This window comes from Gallinula chloropus (genome assembly GCF_964237585.1).
Source record: "Gallinula chloropus genome assembly, chromosome: 3".
Taxonomy (NCBI): Eukaryota; Metazoa; Chordata; class Aves; order Gruiformes; family Rallidae; genus Gallinula; species Gallinula chloropus.
Genome location: NC_140087.1, coordinates 57,631,821 through 57,656,306, shown reverse-complemented (window position 1 = coordinate 57,656,306; position 24,486 = coordinate 57,631,821). Strand labels below are relative to the sequence as shown.

Genomic DNA, 24,486 nt, shown 5'->3' with positions numbered 1-24,486 from the left:
TGTTGAGATATAAGTTGCTGCAGACCAAAGAGGGAAGCAGGAAAATATGTTGAGGGCTTTATTTTATAGTGAAGGAACTCCAGATCCCTGTGTCCCTTGTGATGCTGTGAACAAGGGGCATCTCTCAAGTCAGTCAGGCGGGTTTTTTGGTAGGTGTGGCGGCACGAACAGTAAAGTATCATTTCAGTCTGGAACTTCTTAAGTACCTCATTAATTTTTAGAGACAAATGAGTAATTTCATCTTTTATGGAAGGGAGAGGAAAGAAATGTAGTAGCATTTCTGGATTCTCTCCCAGGACATTTAAAATCCAAACAAATGCATATTCAATTTTCAAGCAGCACTTGATCATGAGAAACTAAAACAGTACATTTGACTTCTTTAGCTGCCGTGCTAGCAAGCTGTGCTGCTCGAATGACTGCATAGTGCACTGATGCTTGGCTGACTCTTTGACTTAATTCTTTGTTGAAAAGGTACTGTGCCTTCCTTCACACTGAAGATTTATGCTGAGCCATGACCTCTTTAAAAGTCAGTGACTGCCATGTAATAAGCACAGACTAACAGCCTAAATCTACTGGGTCTGTGGAGGGGCTCCTGCAGGCTCCACTGGGACCAGGTTTTCACCCACTTTATACAGGGAAGGCCATCTGTATGATCTTGTATTAAAGAAACGCTGACAAAAAGGTATTTTTGTGCACCTTTCAAATCTTGCAGGTGTCAGAATTTAGAGAGAATATACCCAAAGGTTTACTGAAAGTTAAGTTTTCTCACAAAAAGAAAAAAACCCACCTTATTCTTCTAGTAAGCAGTATTTCTTACTTACAAAAAATTAAAACAAAATTAAACAAATTAAATTGGAAACTGAATACACATTCCCAATTAAGAAACTTTTATCTGGACTAACATATTACCTGAATTAGGCTCCCTCTGTAAAAAAGAAACAAAGGGAAATTGTGACACTTCTTTTCAGAGTAGGCTGTTACTGATTCTGTCTTAAGATATAATTATGCTGACAGCTGAAAGCCTCATATATTGTAGCCTAAGTGCATTGCCATTTATTAAAGAAAAAAAAAGAGAGAAGAGGAAAGTTCTAGATGTAATAATTTGTTTCTTATGTGCATGTTCCAACATCAACTTTTTCAGGAGTTTGACTCTGAAGTGAGGAAAATAATAAGCAAGACACTTCGGTTCGTTGCACATTATTATGGAGCATCATTAGTGGTATGTATATTCACTTTCTAAGGATAGAGAAGATGAACAGTATTTGTGTTACAAAAGAATATTTAAAAAAAACCATAAAGCACCTAGAGAAAATGGGATTTAATTGGTTTAACAGTAGCTCTCTTGATGAGCTAATCCATCAAACACGTTACAGGTATTGGCAGGGGATGGCTGGATGGATGGTTGGCTGGATGGGTGGCTATACCTTGTGAATAAACTATGTATGTAATTCTTAGTATCAGCAAAATCTAAATAAAATTGGTTATTTATTATGGAACCCAGTTCCCTTACTCTGTTTACTCTGTATCTGGCAAAATTTTTTTGGCACAAGAAAGGAGGACGGGAAAAGTGATCAATCTGGAAATACCAAATTTATTGAGGTCAGGAATTAGCCAGCCTCTATCTGAAATCCTTTATGCAGATGACATGATGTAATATTTCTATGATGGAAGATCCTAATGTGTATTTTGTTTTCTGATTCATTTAGTTTACCAGTAAATCTGAGGCTCTCCTCCTGAAAGCCCGTGCTTTTATTAATCACTTGGCATTTGGCTATGATAAAAGGTAACATCATTATTGTCCAACTATTAAATGTCTTGCCCAGAGTCTAAAAGTATGTAATAAAAAATACTTTAATCACCAAAACATTTATTTTTCTTAACCATGATCTCTGAAAGAAAGATTCTTCTTCATGGACTTTTCCTCTTGTGTTTCAGCTGCCTATCTCTGCACAGGACAGTGATAACTACTTGTTTTTGATTCCAAAACTGGTGGATTAGGAACATGGTCACCACTAGAATTGAGTAGCTTTTTATTTACATGTACATGTATTTGGGTGCAAAAGCCAGTAAGAGTCTAGTCTTGGCTTAGAACATTGTCAGATTTTTTTTTGTTGATTACTAAATGCTTACTTGATACTCTTTTTTTTCCCCCTTCATTGTAGCAAGTCTGTTTCAGTGGATCACAACAAGCCTCTATTTATACCAGCAGGCCTGGATTCACTGAGCCAAATAGGTGAGGAAATTTCTCTTCCACCATGTTCGTTACTTAATAGTTTTTGAAACCAAGAAAAAAAATTCTAAGCAAATAAAAAATAAATTATAGAGCATCAACATCAGTTTTAACAGAAGGAAACAGCTTAGAAAGCCTAAAATAACAATTCAGTATTAATATTGATAATTACTTGTTTAGTTTTGTTATGTAGTTTAATAAAGTAGCCAGACTTCTTCAAACAACAAAGTCCCAACAAGCCATGATGTAAAAGGAAATACAATATACAGTACCACTCAGTCCATTGCATGGTAGGAGATCAATGTTTTTTCAAACACCTTGCAGCTTGTCACTGTAGAAGACAAAACATTAAATTAGATGGGTCATTGTCCAAAATGATTTGATAATTTATGTTTTTACAGCAACTTGTTACTTGCATTATTTTGTGCTGTAATCCTTAGGACCCCCACCCGCCTCCGATAGCAATATTGGAAAGATGTGTGTAAATACACCGTTGGAACTGTGGAAAAAAGTATTTGAGAAGACCTTTCCTCCTGAAGTAGGTATTGTGTCTGCTGCACAGTTGCTTCTCTCATAGAATGGTCATAACATCACATCGTTCCCATGACTGGAATTGAAATGACTCACTTTGCAGTCCTGTTTCTTCCAACCTCTTCAGTTCACATGTCTTTAAGAGATACGGATTTTTATGTAGCTGTGATTTAGTTATTAGCTTCTACAGCTTCAGTCTCCTTCCTACATTAGTAATAACTTAAGTTCTGATGTAACCCTCTGTTTTTTTCCAAAGTTAAACCATTGCCTTTCATTATATTGAGAGACAAGCTATACTCAGCATGTCTGGAATTTTTTGAGGTGACATACCCCCTAATGCCTAAACCAAATGACAGCAATGTTCCAAGAGGAGAGCTCTTTGTGGCTGCAGGAAGTTGCTGATCCTTGTTCTTCTAGGGTATGAAGCTTTGAATGAGGCAAGCTCCTTGCCAAAATCTGTCAGTTTGCCCTGGGAAGTGTTTGGCTTTGCAAGGTAATTAGGATCCCTTGGCACCTAAGCAGTGGCAAGTCTTGTACATATTTCAGAAGTTTCTGGTCCCAAGAGGCAAACCCTGAAGTACTTCTTTTCAATAAAAGTAGTTGCTGTTAGGAAATCAAACTTTCTGTTTGACCTGAGCAGATACAGGCTGCTGCTTTCTCCTTCTGTACTAGGCTGAACCAGTTCTTTGTCCCTGTCTGCCTCCTGTCCTGCAGCTTACCTTGGCAGGCAAGGTCAGTCCGGGCTATGAAACTGTGCCTCAAATTATGGTGCATAAACTGGGCTATTTCCAGTTTTTCAGTCTGTGGATCTCCAGTCTTGGTGAGGAAGAAGCTACATTCACCCTTTCCAGCTCATTTGACCTCTACATATCAAAGCCTACATATTATTTCAGGTTCTATGACCATAAATTACTACCAAATGCTGTTCACAGTACAGTATGCCTCAGCACAATAAAGACTAGACTTTACACCCTCCCTCTCCCTACCCTCCCTCCCAGTAACTGCTGAACTTCCCTAGGAACAGCTGGAGAAATAATACCATTCTCATCTTGCAAGCTCCAGCAGTGTTCTAAGGTATCAGTCTAATTAAAGAAGATTTTAAGGAAGAGATGCCACATGGATTCCCAGCTGTCTGTTGTGGTTCCAAAACATGCTTTAAACTTTAAAGCCGGTTTTATGTATTGTAAAATCACTTTTCCATTGCCTCATCTAAAAATAATTCTGCTTTATTTTAATCTCATAATTTGTATGATTGCCTTTTTGCTACTTGCCATTTGTTAGGAGTAAGGAGAAACATGCGGGGCAACATGTTTAAAAAAATCTTTATTTGACAGGGTTTCTTTCTATTAGTGCATGTGCTGCTTTGGAATTAAAATTACAGTTCCCCTCAAAGTTAGGAAATGAAAATTCAGAACTTCTGGCAACTGAAACTGAATTCTAGTCTGGAGTTTACTAAATGCTCTAGCAAGAGCAACCTACACTATGCCTAAATGTCATGGGCCAGAAGGGACATTTTCATTCTGAGGAGAGAGTAATAACTACCAAATGAGAATGTTTTGTGTCCTTTAAGATCTAACTGTAGTATTACTGTCTTATCATTTTACCAATTATTTTTTTTTAAAATCTAATGCAGGATTTTAATATGTATTAAAGGCAAATACTTCCCTTGGACCTAAAGCATGGCATTTCCTTGTTGAAAGAACAGAAGATAAGCTTTCTCATTTGGGTTTATTGTCGTTTCTTATTTTAGAGTTGCTGTGATTTACAAGATACGAAGGACCCTGCACAAGATTTACAGTACGCCGAGTATGAAGTCGATGCCATGAGAGCTCAGAAAGACCAGGTGTGTAACAGTTCTCAGAGCCAGGTATTCCAGAGCCACCAGTGTGACTATATTCACTGTAGAATGTACTCAAAGTCCCCTTTTTCCCTTAAAATGACTTCAACTTTTGTTTTCAGGCCAGTAGTTGGTTGGGTTTTTTCCACTGGTAGACCTGAAGCCAGTAGAGCACTCGCAGATCGCAAAGCTTTGGCTTTGTAGTTTCTGTAGAAATTAATAATTCAAATTTCCCTCTAACTCTCTTCCAGAATTATTTCATTAAAATAATATTGAAGTAAAGCTTTCTTGGCAGTGATTTCTTCGTTCCTGGACCCTGTTCTCTCATTTGGGTGTTGGCTAGGAGGAAGTCTAGGAAGCAGTATCAAGCTTTGGGGTAGGGGCTGTTTACTTTTTTGCCTTTCTCCTTCAGAGCTATTTATTTTAAAAGGAAAGGTACTGAGCCCATGCATTTCTGACTCGAGTTTGCGGGCTCTGTACCTTTTATCTTAAACAGAGTGAACAGAACCATTCCACATAGTGAGATGGGGCATAATCCCTAAATTCCAGGAAAGACCTTTAGTGGAGAAAGGGTCTTTTTAATTTTTTTTATTAATTTTTAAGTGTTTTTGCATTTCCCTACATTTGTGGTGAACTGATTTTATAGAAAAATCCTGTGGCAAACTAGAGGAAGGTTGGAACATTGCCTCACTGATAGCAGTGTGTATCATCACATGAGTAGAATTACGGTGTATGGTTTTCATCGATGTCATAGGTATGGGCCTGTTAAAATCAATCCAAGCTTTGTGCATTTTTCTTTGTTTGGAAGTACCATCACATAGTGTGTCTGGAAAGTCTGTCTTGTGTATAGATTCACCTCTTTCACACACAGAAAAGTCTTTGTTTAAATGACTGAGAACATTCCACTCTCTTCTCACAGCTTATAGGCGGGTTAGTTGTACACCCTTTAGCCTCTTTGGGGACCAGGTTACTGCAGTTAAAGGTGGGTTTTCTAATAGTGCTTTAAGATGATGCATTGTGCCAATCTAGACCTCACCTGCTTCTACAGACCCCGCTACTAAAATGAAAGGCAGTTTAACTGCACCGCGATTCAGTAAATCTCACCTCACCCTGAAGTACCAGGGCAAACTTCACTTCCTTGCGTGCGTGTGAAAGAAAGGCAAAGGATTAGACTGTTGCTGCCATCACACTTCCATAGGGTTTAGTTAGATTGCAGAAGGTGGTGTCTTGGATTTTGGCTGGGATAATTTTTTCACAAGAAGTTGGGAAGGGACACGGCCCAGACAGCTGACCCAAACTAGCCAAAGGGATATTCCATACCCTATGACATCATGCTCAGTACATAAGGGGGAAACTAGCTGGGAAGGAGGGGCTGATGCTCTGGGACAGGCTGGGCATCACACAGAATCACAGTTAGGGGTTGGAAGGGACCTCGAAAAATCATCTAGTCCAGTCCCCTGCAGGGTTTTGGGCCATAATCAAATTGTATTGTGCATCACCTGCTTTGTATATTCATTTTTAGGTACTGTTGTTGTTTTCCTCTTCCTTTGCTGTCCTAGTCAACTGTCCTTGTCCCAAATTCACACGGTTTTACCTTTTTCTTGAAACTTTCCTCCTCATCCCACTGAGAGGGGGGCAGAGAAGTGAGCGAACAGCCCCATGGAGCTTAGCTGCCAGCTGGGGCTAACCAACAACAGGCAGTGAACCTGTAGCTACCTGATCCAAAGAAATGCATTCGTAGTGTAAGAGAATAAAGGAATTTCAAGAATCCCCTGCAGTCTTTGAACTTGCACATTACCTGTAATACCCTGTTAATGTGGCATCAGTTCTGAATTTCTGTTACATCAAGAGCAGTCTTAGAAGTCATTAAAATTTGTAAAGCAGATTGCTTTTGGAATTTATAATGTAATCTCAGTCAGTAGATCTATGTATCTCAAAAGAACTGTGAAATAACTCTATGTTTTACTACTTGCTTATTTTTAGATAATACTTCTGTCTTGCAAAAGAAGATACTGGTATGCATTGATTAAATCACACAAGGGATGATTAATTTTCTGTTTCTAAACAACAGAGACAGACAGGCTTTTAGACTGTTAAATCTGTTCAAGGGCATTGCAAACCAGTGTAGCTTCTTTTAGTTGGACTACTACAAGTAATTTGAGCGTCAAAGAGAAAATTATTTTTGTTATCTGGAGCTATTTCCTAAACTTCTATATCATGAAGTTCAATTATTAGAAGATTATTTGCACATTATTAAAATGTTTTATACTCCAAGAACTTAATTTAATTTGAAATGCACCAAGATAGCAACATACATCTGAAAGAACTCTGTAGTTGCAGGGATTCTTGAAGTGTCTTTGGATTTCCCGGTTATATGAAAAGTAGCACAAAAATCCTATTTTTAAAGCAATATAAGTTTGACAGTCTTACAGACATTTCACGATACCTATTCTGTAGGAGGAACAGCACATCAAGACGTTAAATATGCAACATGTTGCTAACAAAAACACAGTATATTATGCAAAATGAAAGCTTCATATGGCAACTGTGTATATTTTAAAATCTTTTAAGCACACGTTATCATTCTTCTCTGTTACTGTCAGTTGATTAATATGCCACTTTGGACTCTAGATGATAATCAGTTTGCTTGTTTATCTCACAGATAAACTTTGAAGGAAAAATAAACACAAAAACACAGCGACAGAAACCAAACATTGCCCCTATCACTGAGTCTGACAGAAGAACTGGCATACCTGACTGGCACTGCAGGCTTGGTCAGGACTGCTTAATAATGCTGTAACAGATTTATGGATGACTCTGGTGATACAAAGGTTGATTAAATAAATTCCAGCTTTGTAACCTGGCTGAAGCTTTGTCTGCAGCTAGGATTTGCAGTGTCTCACAAAAGTTAAATTCTCAAGTATGGAATTAGAAAACAGGGATTGTTGTTTCTTTTTAAAAAAAAATAAGTACAGGTAACAAGAAAGTCCCAGGCTCACCCCCATGTAGTAGCTGTCAGCTGGTTTTTACCTGATGTACTTTCTGCCTGCAGAAGTAGAGTCCAACACATCAGCACGCAACAATAGGGGTTTTTAGACCAGATTATTTTGCCTCCTTACTATTTTCAGAGTTCACTATGAGACCTACCACTCTATTCCTAGTCTTTAATGCTCTGGAAAACTCCAAGAGGAGGCTATCCTTCCCTCACTGTGCCTTTCTTCCCTCTCTCTCAGTTACATCTTTTCAGAATTCCTTCTCTAGTTCTTAGCCGCAGACACACAATGTGCAGGTTTGTACCCAGTAGTGCCATTAACGATTGTTACCTCCTTTTTCATTCTCTGGAGTTAAGCTCTGACACAGAATACGGCAGCCAGGACCTTTCTGCAATTTACATTTTTGATGTATGTCTTAACAAGCATTTTCTCTCAGGAATAACTGGAATTTTGTGCCCTCTTTGGGGTTTCCAAGCTTTAAGAAAAGCATTAATTTTGCATATTTATTAGGCCTTAATCCTGTAGCTTGCTGTTAACTCATACAGCCCATGTAAACCAAACAAGATGGCAAACCTGTCATTTATATCTCTCCATACGCTGCTAGCTTTTTGGCTTTTGCTGCTCCAGGGTCACCTTAATTTACACAGGTAGCTTGAGTCAAAGAGTGAGCTCTTTTAACAGAACAGCGGTGATTAGAGCCCCACGGTTGCCACCCCCATCTGTGAGCACCAAGGAGTGTGTTAAAGCCTTGTTTCTTAGCTCCTTCTAAGCGTTTCTGGCAGGGAGATGGCACATGGACTGTCTGCAGTTTTCCTTTAGAAATGGTCTCTACCACAGAGGTTAAACACTCGAAGGGGCCTTCTGAAGGCCTGTCTTTGTTTCAGGCCTCCGCTATCCTGTTATGCTTCCTACTAATACTGAAAGTACCTCCTTGGACCTTTTTAATCAGGTCATTTGACTGCAGCTTCATCCATTGAAGCAAATGGTGAAGCTAACGTTGAGCTCCAAGAACTGGGGAGCTTCCCCATCAGGTACTTAAGCAGGCAGTGGCACGCAGTGCCAAAGTTCACACGGACTGGTCCTTGTTACACAAACATATCACTTTAGGGATTGGTGCCAGTTTTAGCTGAAGCCTAATGCCATAAAGCGTACTAAAGAGGCAGGTGCTGTTTAGGTGCTGTTTGGTGTCAGCTAACGAGAAGTAATGGAAGCAGATCTCAGTGCACACAGCTGTGACAGTTAAGGCTTTAACAAGTCTTAAACAGAGGAGGAGGAGGAGGAGGTTTTACATCATGTCAGAAGTAAGTATAGTCCTGTTCCACCAAAATAGGAGTGACCTAATCTGCCATGTCACTCACAATTAAGTCATTTTGGTGTTAGATCTGCAGCTGTCTGAGGGACTGTGTTGGCCAACAGAACCAGAGACATATTTTTTCAGCACACTTCACTGACGTGATTATATTGCAGAATGCCAGGAGATAGTGTCAGTCTCGTTCATCGACACAGAAGACTGCATATTGTGCAGTGAACCTCCTTGGTTAGACCGGTGGTACTGGGCAGAACAGAATGAGAGGTGCCGTGTTAGGGCAGCAGAGTAGTAGTAGAATCTTTGGTTTTCTCCAGAGGATGTGGTGGGGGAAAAAGTTACTTAGGATGTTTACTGGGCTGCCAAGAATAAGCTCTCTCATTTTCACATAAAAGCATGTCCAAACCCGGACAAAAGGTTTTGGAGGGGTTTTTAACACCAACTTAAAGAGCATTATTAAGAGCATTGTTATTAAATTTCCTGTCAACATTTAGGTGCTTAAGATTTTTAACCCTTGTTGCAGTGCTTGGTTATTTTCACCATGTTCCAGACGGAGGGCCCTCCACTAAGAAACTGCAGGGAGAAGTTTGTCATGTCAGTCCTTCAGAACTGAGGAAATGCAACAATTAAGGCTTTTCCTACGATCTTAATTTTTCCTCCTTGTTTGTAGACATTATAGTATTGTCTTTAATTACATGATCATATACTATTTTGCTGATGTCTCAATTCAATTGTTCAGTATTTCTTTTCATCATCCTTATTCTTTGTGTACCTTATTTCTCAACCTGCCATTCAGACACTTCAATGAACACAAAAGTATTAATTTTTTTTCCTCTGAGAACGTGTGGTAATGTTATCTTATCTGAGTGCCTCACAAACATCAGTTAAGTCTTTCTTCCCAATCCCTTTATGAGATTAGGTGTGATCTTCCCTGTTTGACAGATGAGGAGTTTACAGAAACGCAGAAGTACAGCAGCATTAAGCTTAAAAAAATTTTTCAAATCCACTTTATACCAGCGTTGAGACATCCAGGACAAGCTGCTTGCACTAATAATGTTTAAATCTCTCAGAGCACATTAAAAGCGTCTTTAAATAGCAATTGTTAATTCTATGTAAATATGATCTGTGTCCCCTCTGCTTGGTACCCAAAAAACAAAGGAAGCATAATGCAAGTACACACATTTTGGAGTATTTTAAGAAATACTCTCTCATATGATCTTCTTTCGGCATGGAGAGAGGATCTCTTACCTGAGTGTGTAGTTGCAGTTATCTTCCAGACTTTTACTTGTGTTTGTAGTATGAGGCTTCAAGAGCAGGAAGGAACCTTTTTTCAAAAGGGTCGCTGGAGTGATCATTAGGCTGTATTTGAAAGATTTTTCCATTACATTCCTGACTTACAGGGATTTATTTTACTTTCTATTTTACCTGAAAACTAGGGAAGTATACTTTCACGACAGCATTTTTCCTCAATCACTGAATTTGTTAAAGATTATTTTTATTTGTAAATATCTGTGGCGTATTGAAAGGCACGGACTCATACTGTGATGGATCGAAGACAACTTTAATAACTGAGCAAACTTTTATACTCTCTCGATGGCTGATGCAGCAGCATCCAGTCAGGTTTCAGCACTTTTTATTAATACAAGAACCACAACATTACTATACAAAAGGTTGTCCCACCCTAGGGGTCTCCTGTGCAGGTGTCTTTCCCTCTGCACCTTTCTTAACATGACAAAGCACACCCTCCCACCTCCCTCTTGAACGACGCACAAATTTACATCTCTACAGGACCCTCTTTTCTGCTTTATCTCTTGCTTTTGCACCTTTTCTCCAACAAGCCTAACTGTCTCTTTTCCAGGGCCGCTCTTCATTTCCCACAAGTGTCTTCCCATTTAATCCTTTTTTCCCCTTTCATTTCTCATTGTTCAAATGTTAGGCTTACCTAACATTTACATTGCAAGTATATAAAATAAGTATTGATTTGTGTTCTGTATTCTGTAGGTAGTGGAACAGCTGTGCAGTTTTATTATATGCTGGGGGGTTGATACTTTGCATTTCTCTACTGTTTTGAATTGCCTTCACACTAAACTGGCTTCTAGCTGGCTCAAATGACAGTGAAATAAATTCTGCCGAATTATCTGCCTCTTTCTTGAAAGAGTTTAGTCAGATGATAAACCTTTAAGGCTGATTATTTAGGCAACCCCTGTAGACATGATCCCCGTGCAGTATTGTCGTTGTATGTAAAACTACATCATCTAATTTTACCCCTTCCTGTAGCCTCTGGGAAAGTTTAGAGTTGAAATTATTTAGGTAGCATAAACCAGGTCACATGTGTTCCTTAAAATATCACAGTATTCTTTCTATTCCTACCTGTTGGCAAGTCTTCCAACAGTTCAGTATGTTCCCAGATGATCATTATTTTAGATGAACATTGAGGGAGTGAAAATACAGAGCAAAGACTAGCTTAGACAGAACAGTTCAGTACTAGAGTTGTATTTAATAATGCATCTTAGTAGGTTGAGACTAGACACAATATGTTCTGTGTCATTCATCTGTGAGTTACTTAACTGTAAAACTAGACTCATGCAAGCATCATGAAAAATATGCAGTAATTAAAAATCCTCTTATTGCTCGTAAATCTCCGGTGCTTACTGAAAACTGCCCTGCTGGCAAAGCTGCTTCCTTTGTTGGCAAAGTTATTTCCTGAGAGAGAGAAAAATCCATTTATTATTTCCATACAGTTTTTAGATGAAGATTTCTTTTTTGCTCTGTCCTGCCTCGTTCCTCCCTCTGTGGATTGATAATTAATGCTGCGCTCAGTCCTGGTGTCTGCAGTGAAACATCTCTTACTCCATGAACTCCAGTCTATTAAAATCAGAATAGCAACCACATAAACGTGCCCATGCTTGAGGGTCTTTGCTACATGAATACTGATCTCTGGTTTATGTCCACCTCTTTCCCTGATCTTAGTAAAACAGGATGACTTACTTTGTATTATAAGCGGTACGTCATTAGGTCCCCCAGTATCTCATTAGAGTATCATCTTCTTGCAAATACTGCAGAAGCCTTCTTACCCTGCAATGAATGAAAAGCAATCCTAGTGGTTTCTAAATTCATTTTTGCTGGAAAAACCTGGAGAAATAACTCCTAACAGTATGCATCGCGACATAAAATTGGTAACATTGCTACAGCCTGTTATTATAGGCTTCAAAATTCCCAGCAGCGCTTTTGACTGAAACAAGGTCATCTCTCTACCTTGCCAGTACTCGGCTGATGTCAAGTACCACACAATGTAGACTGCCTCATCTTTCATACCTAATTGCTTTATTTATACCTCCACAAATTGAGCCTCTCTTTGCTTTTAATAATCTAATTACTACCTAGAAGATGAGTAATTTTAATTACCACATTGGGTTAGCATTATATTTTTACACGCAGATGCTAACTTTTCAATCTAATGAAGAGTAGCACCTGAAGGAGCATTTATTTTATCCACCAATTGAAAAATAAAACAAAAGCAAAAGCACAGCATCATTGTCTGTAAAACCTTAAGCAATGATGAATAATACTTGCACACCTATGTAGTACCACAGACTGACCAGCTATAGTATCTCCATTTCTCCTTCCTGCCTTCTGGACAAGCCTGTCTGCTGCAGGGGTTTCTAAGGTCCTCTGACAGCTCTCAAAGTGAGCACCACTGAAGATGTACAAGCTCACAGAAGTCCACTGCAGTCCTGTGCTTAAGAGAAAAAAGAAAAAAAGCAAGCTTTGTTTTTCTAGTTTCTCTGTAATCCAACGGAGTTACTACTCCGTTTGCCTTCTTGAAGAGTGCGATACAGTGGCTTCTGGTGGGTAGTTCGGTTTGTTTTGGAAACACCCGCAGTGGTACATTTATGTATGTTCATAGGGAGCCTGGTTTCACAAAGTGGGTGTCTGAGGCACAACACAACTAAATACAGACATAAAATGTCATTGGTACCTATAGGGGAGCAATGTTGCGAAATTTGTAGCACTTTCAGGTAAATTTTGTTAAAACCAATACATATAGAGTACATTTCTTCTACAGGGAAAAACGTCTGTACATGCTTCAAACATTCAAATGGCTAATGTATGTGTCTTCCTTACAGTTCAGAGTAATAAGGAGATTATATTAATATGGTTCTTATATGTCTCTTCTAGGAACTTCAACAGTACAAAAAAAATGCTTCTAAATCCTGGAAAGAAATGGATTTTGACTCTGCTGGATAAAACTGCTACTGTTGTCTTCAGTTTAACATCCACAAAACTACATAAATCATTTTAACATTACACGAGTGGTTTAATGTGATGCCCTTGAAAATATACAGTATCATACTACACAATCTTTATTAAGCATTCCTGGTTTTATTTCTAGTAAAAAGAGCTGATTATTCATTCCGTCCTAATTTAAGTATATCTTGGTGCTGACACTGAGTTTAAAAGTGGGGAGAAGGAATTCTAGATTTCTTGGAGATGGGTTTGAATATGAAAAGTGGTATCAGTTGGTTCTACTTATTTTCACAGAATCACAAGGTTGGAAAAGACCTTTGAAGATTATCAGATCCAACCATTCCCATCCTAAGCTAAACCATACCCTTAAGTACCTCATCTACCCTTATTTTTTTGAACACATCCAGGGAAGGTGACTCAACCACATCCCTAGGCAGCCTGTTCCAGGCCCTGACAATGCTTTCAATAAAAAAATGTTTTCTAATATCCAATCTAAATCTGCCCTGGCACAGCTTCATGCCATTTCCTCTTATCTCCTGTCACCTGGCTGAAGAGACCATTGCCCACCACTCTACAACCTCCCTTCAGGTAGTTGTAGGTGGTGATAAGGTCTCCCCTCAGCCTCCTCTTCTCCAAGCTAAACATCCCCAGCTCCCTCAGCTGCTCCTCATACGATTTGCCCTCCAGCCCCTTCACCACCCTGGCTGCCCTTCTCTGGACATGCTCGAGGACCTCGATGTCCTTCTTGCGGTGGGTGTCGTTTTACCCTGGCTGAGAGCCGAGATCCACGCAGCTGCCTGCTCCTTAAAGGAAAAGAGCAGGGGAAGGGGGGGGGGGGGGGGGGAGGCATGGAAAAAGGAAGGAAAAGGAAGGGGCAAATCACCCCAAAATCAAGAAACTAAGAGGCCCGTGGGTTGGGATAAGGATAGTTTACTAAGATAACAGAAAGATAAAATATAACAATGCTAACAGGACTTTAGAGCAAAAATACATGAAGCTGTTGATACACAATGCAGTTTCTCACCAAACCCACAACTCAGGCCGTGCCACCCAGAGCCGTCCTGGAACCTCACCGTCCCCCAAGAACCACGCGTCCCGGAGCCGCCCCAGGCCTTCCTCCCATCAGCCCCCCAATATCCTGGGCAGGACGTAATTGGCGTGGAATACTCTCTTTGGTCAGTTCGGTCACCTGTCCTGGCTTCGCCCCTCCTTTCTCATGAAGAGCTGAGAAAGTCCTTGACTGTCTGACAGCAACTAAAAACATCAGGGTGTTATCAGCACTGCTTTCATTTTAACTCCCAAACACAGCATTCCATCCGCTGCTACAAATGAAGTTAACTCCATCCTGACCAAAACCAGGACACTGGGGAACCCAGAACTGCACACAGTACTCAAGGTGTGGCCTCACCAATGCCGAGTACAGGGGCACAATTACTTCCCTAGACCTACTGGGCACATGGTTTTTGATACAAGCCAAAATGCCATTGGCCTTCCTGGCTGCCCAAGCACAGTGCTGGCTCATATTCAGCCTGCAGTCAAACAACACCAACAGATCCTTCTCTTCCTGACAGCTCTCCAGGCAGTCTACCCCAAGCCTGTAGGGCTGCATGGGGTTCTTATGTTCCATGAGCTTTACTCTACACTTGGCCTTGATAACTTCATCCCATTGGTCTCAGTCCATCAGACCAGTCTCATAAGACATACTATTTCCTTTATTTTTTAATTTCCCAAACCATGAAACTGCATAGTAGAGCCTGCCAAGCATATTTTCCTAGCTGTCTATATAATTCAGAAATAAAGATCAAGAATATATTTACATCAATGTTTCAGGTATATGAATACTGGCGTGACAGAAGACAATTCCCACTGGGCGTTGTCTTCTTCAAGAAAGCCTCCCCTCTTTGGCTTGGGCACAGCCTCCAGTCAAACAACATTTGTCAGGCGTTCTACCATTTTCCAGGCGTTCTCTGAAGGGGTCAAGAGGCGCACACCACCTCTTCTACATATTCCTGTGGTTTCTTGTCTTCCTCAGCAGTTGCCCTGCTTTTGGATAGGGTCCTGCTACACTTCCAGGGGGGCTCTGATTGCAGGTCCTTTATTGATCCCACCCAGATAGGTTCCATAGCTGTGAACCCGCTTCCTGAATCACGTGACCACAAATGAATTTTTGAATCAGTAGGCATACTGAAGACTATCCTAGTGATCAAAACCAAAGGCCTCAAGTCTTCACCCCCAAGCCAGTGCTCTGCAGTGAACTATGCAGGCCACAGTCAGCCTCACCGTTGCTCCTTGTCAGCTGTGTGCAATGCCACGCACTGTTGGGACGCTGGTGCTCAGGCTGGTTGACCTTCACCTGCACGACCTGCCAGGGTGGCTGCTGTACCCAGCATTAGCCACAGGCCCTGGAGTTAATGCTGGCAGAAGCGGCCTTGACTTGAAGAAACCTCAATGTCACCTGCATTTGGAAAGGCTGAATACACCAACACATGTAGGCCTGGCATACCATGGCAGTCCTCCAGAGGTTTCCATCGCCATGCTGTCCCACGTAGTAAACACCTGTCAGGCACAGAACAAAGCTCTCCTTACACTTCGAACTACGCCTATGCCTGGGTTAGGCCTCGCGCTGCCCGTTCCCCTGTGTGCCTCTCCCAGGGGCCACAGTTGTCTCTCCTCAGAAAGATGACACAATGGCTTGTACAGCCTGCTCAGTATGTGGACCTTCCCTCCCCTGGAGCATGCTCCTTGCCCTGGCAAGGTTAACCACTGCCTCTCCCTCTGCTCAAGAGAACTGGCTGAGCCCTCCAGGGGAAGGTCGCCCACCCCTTCCTTGCCCCCACACACCCATTCCTCGGGAGCAGGGGGGAATGGTACAAAGCGTTTTGTCAGGGACTCTTGCGGGGCTCCTCTGGGTCACACCAGGGGAAGAGGACCAAGGCAGAATGGTTGTAAAGAACCAGCCTCGGGCCTGAGCCTTACAGGGACTCACTAGAAGAAAGCAGACCAACAAGCAGATGCAGAGTCACCATCTTCAGAGCCTTTCCTTTCCTACAGAGGTACAAAGAGGCGAAGAATGATGAAGCTGGCAGTACTCCTGCTAAGCTCTCGCAGTTCCTATGGCAGGGGTGCATCTGCGTATCTACCTGGGACTCCTTCTGTGCGATCCAAAATGGAGTCATTCCCTCCCTTTGCAGAGCCACAAAGCTTTCTAAGCCTAGGCCTGGTGTTCATGAAGACACCAAAGCGAGTGCTGCTGCTGCTTTCCACCTCCTCCAGACCCAGCTCCCAGGCTGCCCTCCCATTCTTCCCCCCATCCACCCGCTCTGCACATCCACCACAGCTGATGAGGTGAAACAAACACCAGGGGAAACAGGAGGGGGAAGTTTCCAACATACCCATTCAGTTCTTGGCCCTTTTCTGTTTTTCTGTTTATGTCTGCTGAGGTGTGGGCACCAGTAATCATGGCTCAGTTCTTTGAATTCCCACTGACGAGGGACAGATTTGGAGCTGCAAGGAAGCTTTCCTAGACACTGCTTTTGACACTCTGTGTAAGGAGGGCCTTCAGTGGTCACTGAAGTCAGGAAGCAAGTGCAGGCAGTGTCTCTCTTGTGGGGGCTCAGGTTCCCATTGGGGACTCTCTTCTTGCAGCCTGAGAAAGGCATGCGGCAAAGGGACAGACACCTTGTGTTTGGCTTTTCTCCCCATGCTGTCCTAAAAGCAGATTCACTGCCCGGTGTGCAGTACACCAATATAGACACACAGCGCAGTGGTACTTGTTTTATTCCATGTCTGTGCAGAGATGGGTGCTAGGTGGTAATTCCACAGAACTAGCCCGCTACACACAGAATTTACAGCCTATTTATCTTGACACAGGATGAGAGAAACTTCCCCACTGAACATGAAAAGTTACAGAATTTAGGAATTCTGTGCCTGCTTGGGCTTTCAATTTTGAGGAATGGTAAGCGCCCCCGACATGAGGAGTCACTTACGTAGACAGCAAAGTCCTTTGGAGCTAGCGCGGCTGTTGCGCCGGTAGCGCCGGGCTGGGCCGGGCCGCGCCGGCCCCTCAGCAGAAAGAGCGCGCCTTTGGGTCACGGAATGGCGGCATTATTAAGTGGCAGTTCCAGAAACCATATGATGGCCCAGGCTGTAGAGCACATGTGATAAACGACGTGGTCCCAAACAGGATTGTAATCAAGTTACTAAACGAATAAAGGCAAGGAAATGGCACTGGGCTGCACAGACAGCGCCGGGTGTGCCAGGAGTCCCCACTCCACCAAGACGCACGCTGCACAGCTCTAGTTTCATGCTCATATACTGTTTAAGAGTAGAAACTTCTTTTTGTGATTGGTCGGTGTTCTTCGCTGTCTGATGCTGCACAGCTAGGCAAGGGACTGCCTTACCATGGACTGCTTGTCCCATCACTCAACCAGCCCCCTCACCAGAAAGGATTTACATTGATCTGCCCCTGGCCATACAAGGGTATAAGAGTGTCACGGTTCACTATGCGACCTCAACATTATTCCATATTAACACAAATCAGATGGACAGATATCACACTTATAAACCACTGATGTTTCTTACAGCAGTGGGGAGAAAACCACATCATGGGCATTCCTCACTTTCTCACAGGACACAAATTCATTAATTTTGGCCACCGCCTCCAGAGGAGACCAGGAGCTCCCTTAGCAGTCAGCGTCACAGGCAGAAGAGACTCAAACTCAGTGAATGAAAATCAAAGCAATTTATTGCCCGAGGAAACGTGACACCTCTTCCCCAGCATTGCAATGGTCCCCGTGCACCCTGAATCGGTACAGGCAGGTGTAGTCCGCGTTGCCCCAGTTGCTCAGCACATCCAGCCTGATGTAGGTCATGACCTCAGAGAGCTTGTTCTGAAATGGGGGGAAGAAAAAATGAGCTCAGCACGGCACATGCAGGAGGACTCCGGGATTGCCTATAGCCCTCCTGTCCTACAACTCTCCTCCCTCTTTGTTCCCATACCTGCAGCTGAAAGGTCTGACTGGGAGTCAGCCTCGCCATGAAAGTGAAATGCCCCAAGAAGGTGCCCTCCTCCTCCTCTTCATGGCCATCCTTCAGGCCCTAGAGAAGGACAGGGTGGAGAAGACAAGAGCGCCTGGTTAACCGTGGGGAGATTAGCTTCAGTGGCTAAAGTGCTGTCATACACAAACACATAAGGAGCTTCTTTCTTCTGCGAGCCAGCAGGAAGCTGCCAGCTGCTGGGCTCTTTGACCCCTATTCACCCCCCACTTAGGAATGGTAAGCGCCCCCGACATGAGAAGTCACTTACGTAGACAGCAAAGTCCTTTGGGGCTCGCAAGATGCTGTCCTGATGGAACGTGCTCCCAGAGACATGGTCCATAGTGACTGCTCTGGGAATAACTGGCACAGACAGCTGGATGAGGACGGTTCCCTGACTTCCTGGGAAGGGCCAGCAGTTTCCCAGGTGATTTTCCGCCTGGAAGGAGAAGGAGGAGGAACCATGTTCAGAGGGAGAAGGGCGCCCCAGCTCTAATTCCTAATGCCAGCATCAGAGGAATGAGACCTGATCTGGCCCATCGCCTCTGCCCTGGACCCCACCACCGCCTTCAGGCAGACCCTGTAGCGACCAAACAGAGCAGCCGTGGCGAGAACTCCCTCCTCACAAGACCCCTTCAGCAGGCAGGGAGCTGGGTGCAGTTCCTGTGGAAGCTCTCTGGCCTCTCCTGATCTGGAGCAACGTGCCCACAACAAGCAAGGGACAGTGTGGCTGAAAGGCACCTGCCCGGAGCAGGTGGCAACTAAGGGCCCACCTGGACGAGCCCTTCCTGTAAGAGGAAGCAGTCGCTCCATCTCACCCAGGCCCACCTCCCTCCACTGGCACCAGCTGACTCTTCAGCTTGTGCAGGTAGCTCAGGGGCAGTGCCAGGACAAGATGGGGCCCTTCAGCAATGCCCACTTGTGCTCACTCAGTGCCCAAGGGTGCTCACACCCCAGACCTCTGCAGGCACCTTGTTCCATTCTCCTTCCCTGCCACGCTGTCACGTTTCACACTGACTGCAGGACCAAGCTGGCCCCTTAGAAGCTCGCTCGCTCCACCCGGGCCTCTCCGGGAGGGGAAATACTCAGCGGGCAGACACGGGAGGCGAGTAGGCCCGTGCAAGAAGTGGGCAGGAAATCAGCGCTCAGAAGAGCAAAGACAAGGGTAAAGGTGATGCTCAGCAGTGACTTTGCCTCCAACCCCACCTCTGCCTTGCTTTTTTGTTTCTTGGTGCTCTTACCTCCAGTATAACCTCTGGAGACCTCATGTAATCCACCACCAGCAGCGAGTTCCAAAAGACTTTGGCTTTTGTATTCCCATAGGATGGAGAAGTCTTTGAATGAATGACAGCAGCCCATGGAAATTGAAAGATGAGCACCGTCATCTCGCAACATCAGGAGGAGAACTGCACTGTTGACTTGAGAAATGCTTCTAAGTGCTCCTCCATCCCCTCCCGTGGGGTTCCCCTCTTTCTTACTGGCATGATCCCTCTGGAGCAAACAGTAGGGACTCCTCAAACTGTCCTATGAGGCCATGGACAAGAATGTCAGCTAGGCGTTGTGTTCTTTAGATGAGGTCTGGCCCGTCACAGGCTCTGGCAGTGAGTACAATTTAGGGCATGAGGTGGCCAGCCTGGACTTCTGACCTCTTCTACTACTGGACAGGTTCCAATGCCTGTTTTCTCAGGCGGGACCGGAAGGGCCCTGGAAATGGCTTCTTTGTGCAATGTCACAGCACCTGATGATTTGAGGGCATAATCAGTCATCGGGACTCGCTTTTCTTCCAGCTTCTCCAGGACTTCACTGATTATCTCTTGAGCAGCCTGGGAAGGAATACAAAGGAGAGCACCTGCTAGAAGGGAGAAGAAACACAGCAAGCAGCTCCAATCCACGGCCAGCCAAGGTGAACTGGACAAGGCTACACTCAGACCCATGCCGGAATTGCCCAGAAAGCTCCCAGGTTTGCTCCACACCGATTGACAGGTATCAGAATGGAGGAGCAGCTCACTCCACTGCTCTTAATGCTGAATCCGCAGGATTTGGCTTTCCCTGGGGAGAGATGCCCCATGCCAAGCAGCAGGGACAGACAAGCCTCCTGGGCATGAGGTGGGACTGGGAGAAGGATGGACTTCTTTCCAGTCCTGCTTTGAGGAGGGCTTCAAATCATGGCAGACAGGAAGCTATGACTAAGACAACACTACATCCCAACACGGCTCTCTACTCCCCTCCATAAGGAAGTGTGAAGCAACAGGAAAAGGAGTGTGGGCACACAGGACACTTATTCCAGCAGCAGGCAGCAGCCTTTTGGCTAGTTATGGCAGGGAAGTGGAGTAGGCTAGATGCCAGGGGGAGGAGAGAAAGCTCCGAGGAGAGCCTTCTGCAGCATGCCCTTACCCATCCGGTAATGCCTCACAGATTCACCTCCTTCATGCCTTTCCACAGAGAACACATAGTGATATCATTTATGCTCCAGCGCAGGAGATGAAGCTCTTCCTGCAACTTTTAATAGTTACTAATCTTTGCTCTTCTGCTGCAGGGCTAGAAAAGGCAAGCAGGGGAGAGACTGTCACTGTTGTGCCTGGCCTCCTGGATGCCATGGGATTGTGAGTGAGGCAAGAAGCCTGGCTCTGGATGAGTGTTGATAGCAGCCACGTCTCATGCGGTTGGGAGAGTTCATTCCACAGCTCTGGGAGCTTCAGTCTGAGAATCTGCTTCCCGGCTGCCCGGGTACATTTTTGGGAAGAGCTGCGTTTTGGTGGAGCTTCAGAGAGCCCATCCCAAGTGGAAGGGTGGAGGGATGGGTGGCTTTGGGAAGTGGAGGCTTTCAGCAGCCCTGGAAAAGAGACAATTATGCTTGTTGGAGACAAGCTGCAAAAGCAGGAGAAAAAGCAGGAAGAGTTGTTTAGAGATGTAAATTTGTGCATCGTTTAGCACGGCGTGCTTTGTAATGTTAAGGAAGGTGCAGAGGGAAAGAGACCTGCACAGCGGGAGTCCCCGCAAGCTGGGACAACCTTTTGTATAGGAATGTTGTGCTTGTAGTACCCGAGGCTGCTGCGTCAGCCATCTAGAGTGTATAAAAGTTTGCTCAGTCGTTATTAAAGTTGTCTTCGACCCACCACAATGTGAGTCCGTGCCTTTCAGTACGCCACAAATGGCGCCCGACGTGGGGCACTGAGACGACTCGCTCTCGATCCGGTGGCGCAGCTCAGCTGAACTCGGGGGAAGAAAGCTGAAAGGAGGCGTTACCGTCGCGCTCAATTTCGTTTCGCAGGAGGAAGGGAAGCAGCTGAGAACTACGGGGATGAATCTAATTTAACAAGATTTTGAAGGAACACGGGAAGAAAATGGGTAGTGAAGAGTCACAACTGGTTTTGCTTTGGACTTTTAAAAGTGATCCTTCCACAAACAGTCATAATATTTATCATGCAGAAATCTGGAATAAAGTTGGGGTCAGACCTCGGGACTGTGCTACTAAAATGGCGGCTGCTTTGTTAACCTCTTGGCAGGTCATTTTCGAGACCTTAAAGGCGCATGGTTCCCTCCGACACACCCCACCCCCCCCCGCCCCCATCCCCGATGGTCCTTTCGCGGACTGTGCTGTAAGACCTCTTAATACTTCTGATGCTGATTTGGATGATCCGTTTGATCCAGGGTGAACAGACCTTGTAAAACATGACTTGTATCCCCCGGACTTACAGGATAAATGGGCAGTTATACTAAAGGAAGCGAAGACAGCGGGGGAGGCGGACATTTTGGGTGCCTTTGCTCCTGAAATAGAACCACAATGGGAGGGTCTTTCTTCCAACTTTGAAAGAAACCTCCGGCATACGGTAATTGATCAGGGACTTGGCGCTCCATTTACTACCCATTTGATACAGTCTCTGTGTGATAGTTCTGTTTTTACCCCACGTGATTTTAAAACCATGTTTCGGTTTATCATGACTGAGATGCAGTACCCTATGTGGGAATCAAAATTGAGCCAGCTTGCTAGATCTCTGGCTGCAGAAAATCAGCCCCATGGTCAGCATCACCCTCTACGGACTGTTGATGTGAATTTGCTGCTGGGAGAAGGTGCTTATAGCACAACTGCAGCTCAAGCCAGAATCCCTCCCGAAGGCTTTCAGCAGATCAAGCAACTTGTGCTCTGCGCTCTTAAAAGCATTCCTGAAGCTGGGAGGACAAAGATAACTTTTTATCCCTATAAAGCAGGAACCGGGGGAGCCATTAATAAAATTTTTGGATAGACTTAATGATGCCTTACACAGAAGCAAGTTGAGAGTGAGATGGCTCGGGATTGTACTGAAACAACTCGCAGTTCAAAATGCTATTTCGGAGTGTCAAAAGGTTTTTTGGACCTTGACAAACCCCAGTGTTGATGACATGATCACGGCGTGTATGGATATAGGTTCTGGGTAGCACGAGTTGTCTTTACTTGCCGAAGCGTTTTCGGCACCGTCACTCGGAATGCAGCCATGTTATCCCTGTGGTCAGTGTGGGCGTTTCCGAGCAAACTGCCCGCAGACAAACGCAGACCAAGATGGAGGGTCGGGCGTGTTTGCCCGCGCTGCCACAAAGGGCGGCACTAGACAAATTAGTGCCGATCCAAATTTGACAGAGACGGCCAGCTGTTGCCTTTGGCGGGAAACCCCGTGTGGGGCTCGGGGCGGGGCCGCTCCGTGACAAGCAGTCACCCCCCGGAGCGGCCGCCTTAAAGAGCCAGCGCGGCTGTTGCGCCGGTAGCGCCGGGCTGGGCCGGGCGGCGCCGGGCCCTCAGCAGAAAGAGCGCGCCTTTGGGTCACGGAATGGCGGCATTATTAAGTGGCAGTTCCAGAAACCATATGATGGCCCAGGTTTTATAGCACATGTGATAAACGACGTGGTCCCAAACAGGACTGTAATCAAAATGAACAAGTTACTAAACGAATAAAGGCAAGGAAACGGCGCTGGGCTGCACAGACAGCGCCGGGTGTGCCAGGAGTCCCCACTCCACCAAGACGCACGCTGCACAGCTCCAGTTTCATGCTCATATACTGTTTAAGAGTAGAAACTTCTTTTTGTGATTGGTCGGTGTTCTTCGCTGTCTGATGCTGCACAGCTAGGCAAGGGAGTGCCTTACCACGGACTGCTTGTCACATCACTCAACCAGCCCCCCCACCAGAAAGGATTTACATTGATCTGCCTCTGGCCATACAAGGGTATAAGAGTGTCACGTTTCTCTCTGCGACCTCAAAATTATTCCATATTAACACGAATCAGATGGACAGATATCACACTTATAAACCACTGATGTTTCTTACAGCAGTGGGGAGAAAACCATGCAGTGGGCATTCCTCACTTTCTCGCAGGACACAAGGTCATTAATTTTGGCCACCGCGTCCAGAGGAGACCAGGAGCTCCCTTAGCAGTCAGCGTCACAGGCAGAAGAGACTCAAACTCAGTGAATGAAAATCAAAGCAATTTATTACGTGACCACAAATTAATTTTTGAAGCAGTAGGCATGCTGAAAACTCTCCCGGATATCAAAACCAAAGGCCTCAAGTCTTTAAACCCCAGCCAGTGCTCTGCAGTAACCTATGTAGGTCCTAGGTGGCCTCATCGTTGCTCCTTGTCAGCTGTGTGCAATGCCACGCACTGTTGGGATGCTGGTGTTCAGGTGGGTTGACCTTCACCTGCACGACCTGCCAGGGTGGCTGCTGTACCCAGCATTAGCCACAGGCTTTAAGCGTGCCACCTATTATGCCCTTGAGTTAATGCTGGCAGAAGCGGCCTTGACATGAAGAAACCTCAATGACACCTTCATTTGGAAGGGCTTAATACACCAACAGATGTAGGCCTGGCATACCATGGCAGTCCTCCAGAGGTTTCCATCGCCATGCTGTCCCACATAGTAAACACCTGTCAGGCACAGAACAAAGCTCTCCCTACACTTTGAACTACACCTACGCCTGGGTTAGGCCTCGCGCTGCCCGTCCCCTGTGTGCCTCTCCCAGGAGCCACAGTTGTCTCTCCTCAGAAAGATGACACAATGGCTTGTACAGCCTGCTCAGTAAGCGGATGTTCCCTCCCCTGGAGCATGCTCCTTGCCCTGGCAAGATTAACCACTGCCTCTCCCTTCGCTCAAGAGAACTGGCTGAGCCCTCCAGGGGAAGGTCGCCCACCCCTTCCTCGCCCCCACACACCCATTCCTCAGGAGCAGGGGGAATGGAACAAAGCGTTTTGTCAGGGACTCTTAGCAGGGCTCCTCTGGGTCACACCAGGGGAAGAGGACCAAGGCAGAATGGTTGTAAAGAACCAGCCTCGGGCCTGA

The 24,486-nt window shown here is 44.7% G+C and overlaps 1 protein-coding gene across 1 annotated transcript in view; it reads left to right on the top strand.

Annotated features, from left to right (window-relative positions):
• DYNC2LI1 (dynein cytoplasmic 2 light intermediate chain 1) overlaps positions 1-24,486 on the top strand; it is a 165,341-nt gene that overhangs the window by 7,801 nt on the left and 133,054 nt on the right. The window contains exons 8-12 of the mRNA XM_084261511.1: positions 1,142-1,219; positions 1,707-1,783; positions 2,163-2,233; positions 2,671-2,768; positions 4,512-4,604. Of these exons, the coding sequence (XP_084117637.1) occupies positions 1,142-1,219; positions 1,707-1,783; positions 2,163-2,233; positions 2,671-2,768; positions 4,512-4,604 (417 nt within the window). The remainder of the gene's footprint in view (positions 1-1,141; positions 1,220-1,706; positions 1,784-2,162; positions 2,234-2,670; positions 2,769-4,511; positions 4,605-24,486) is intronic.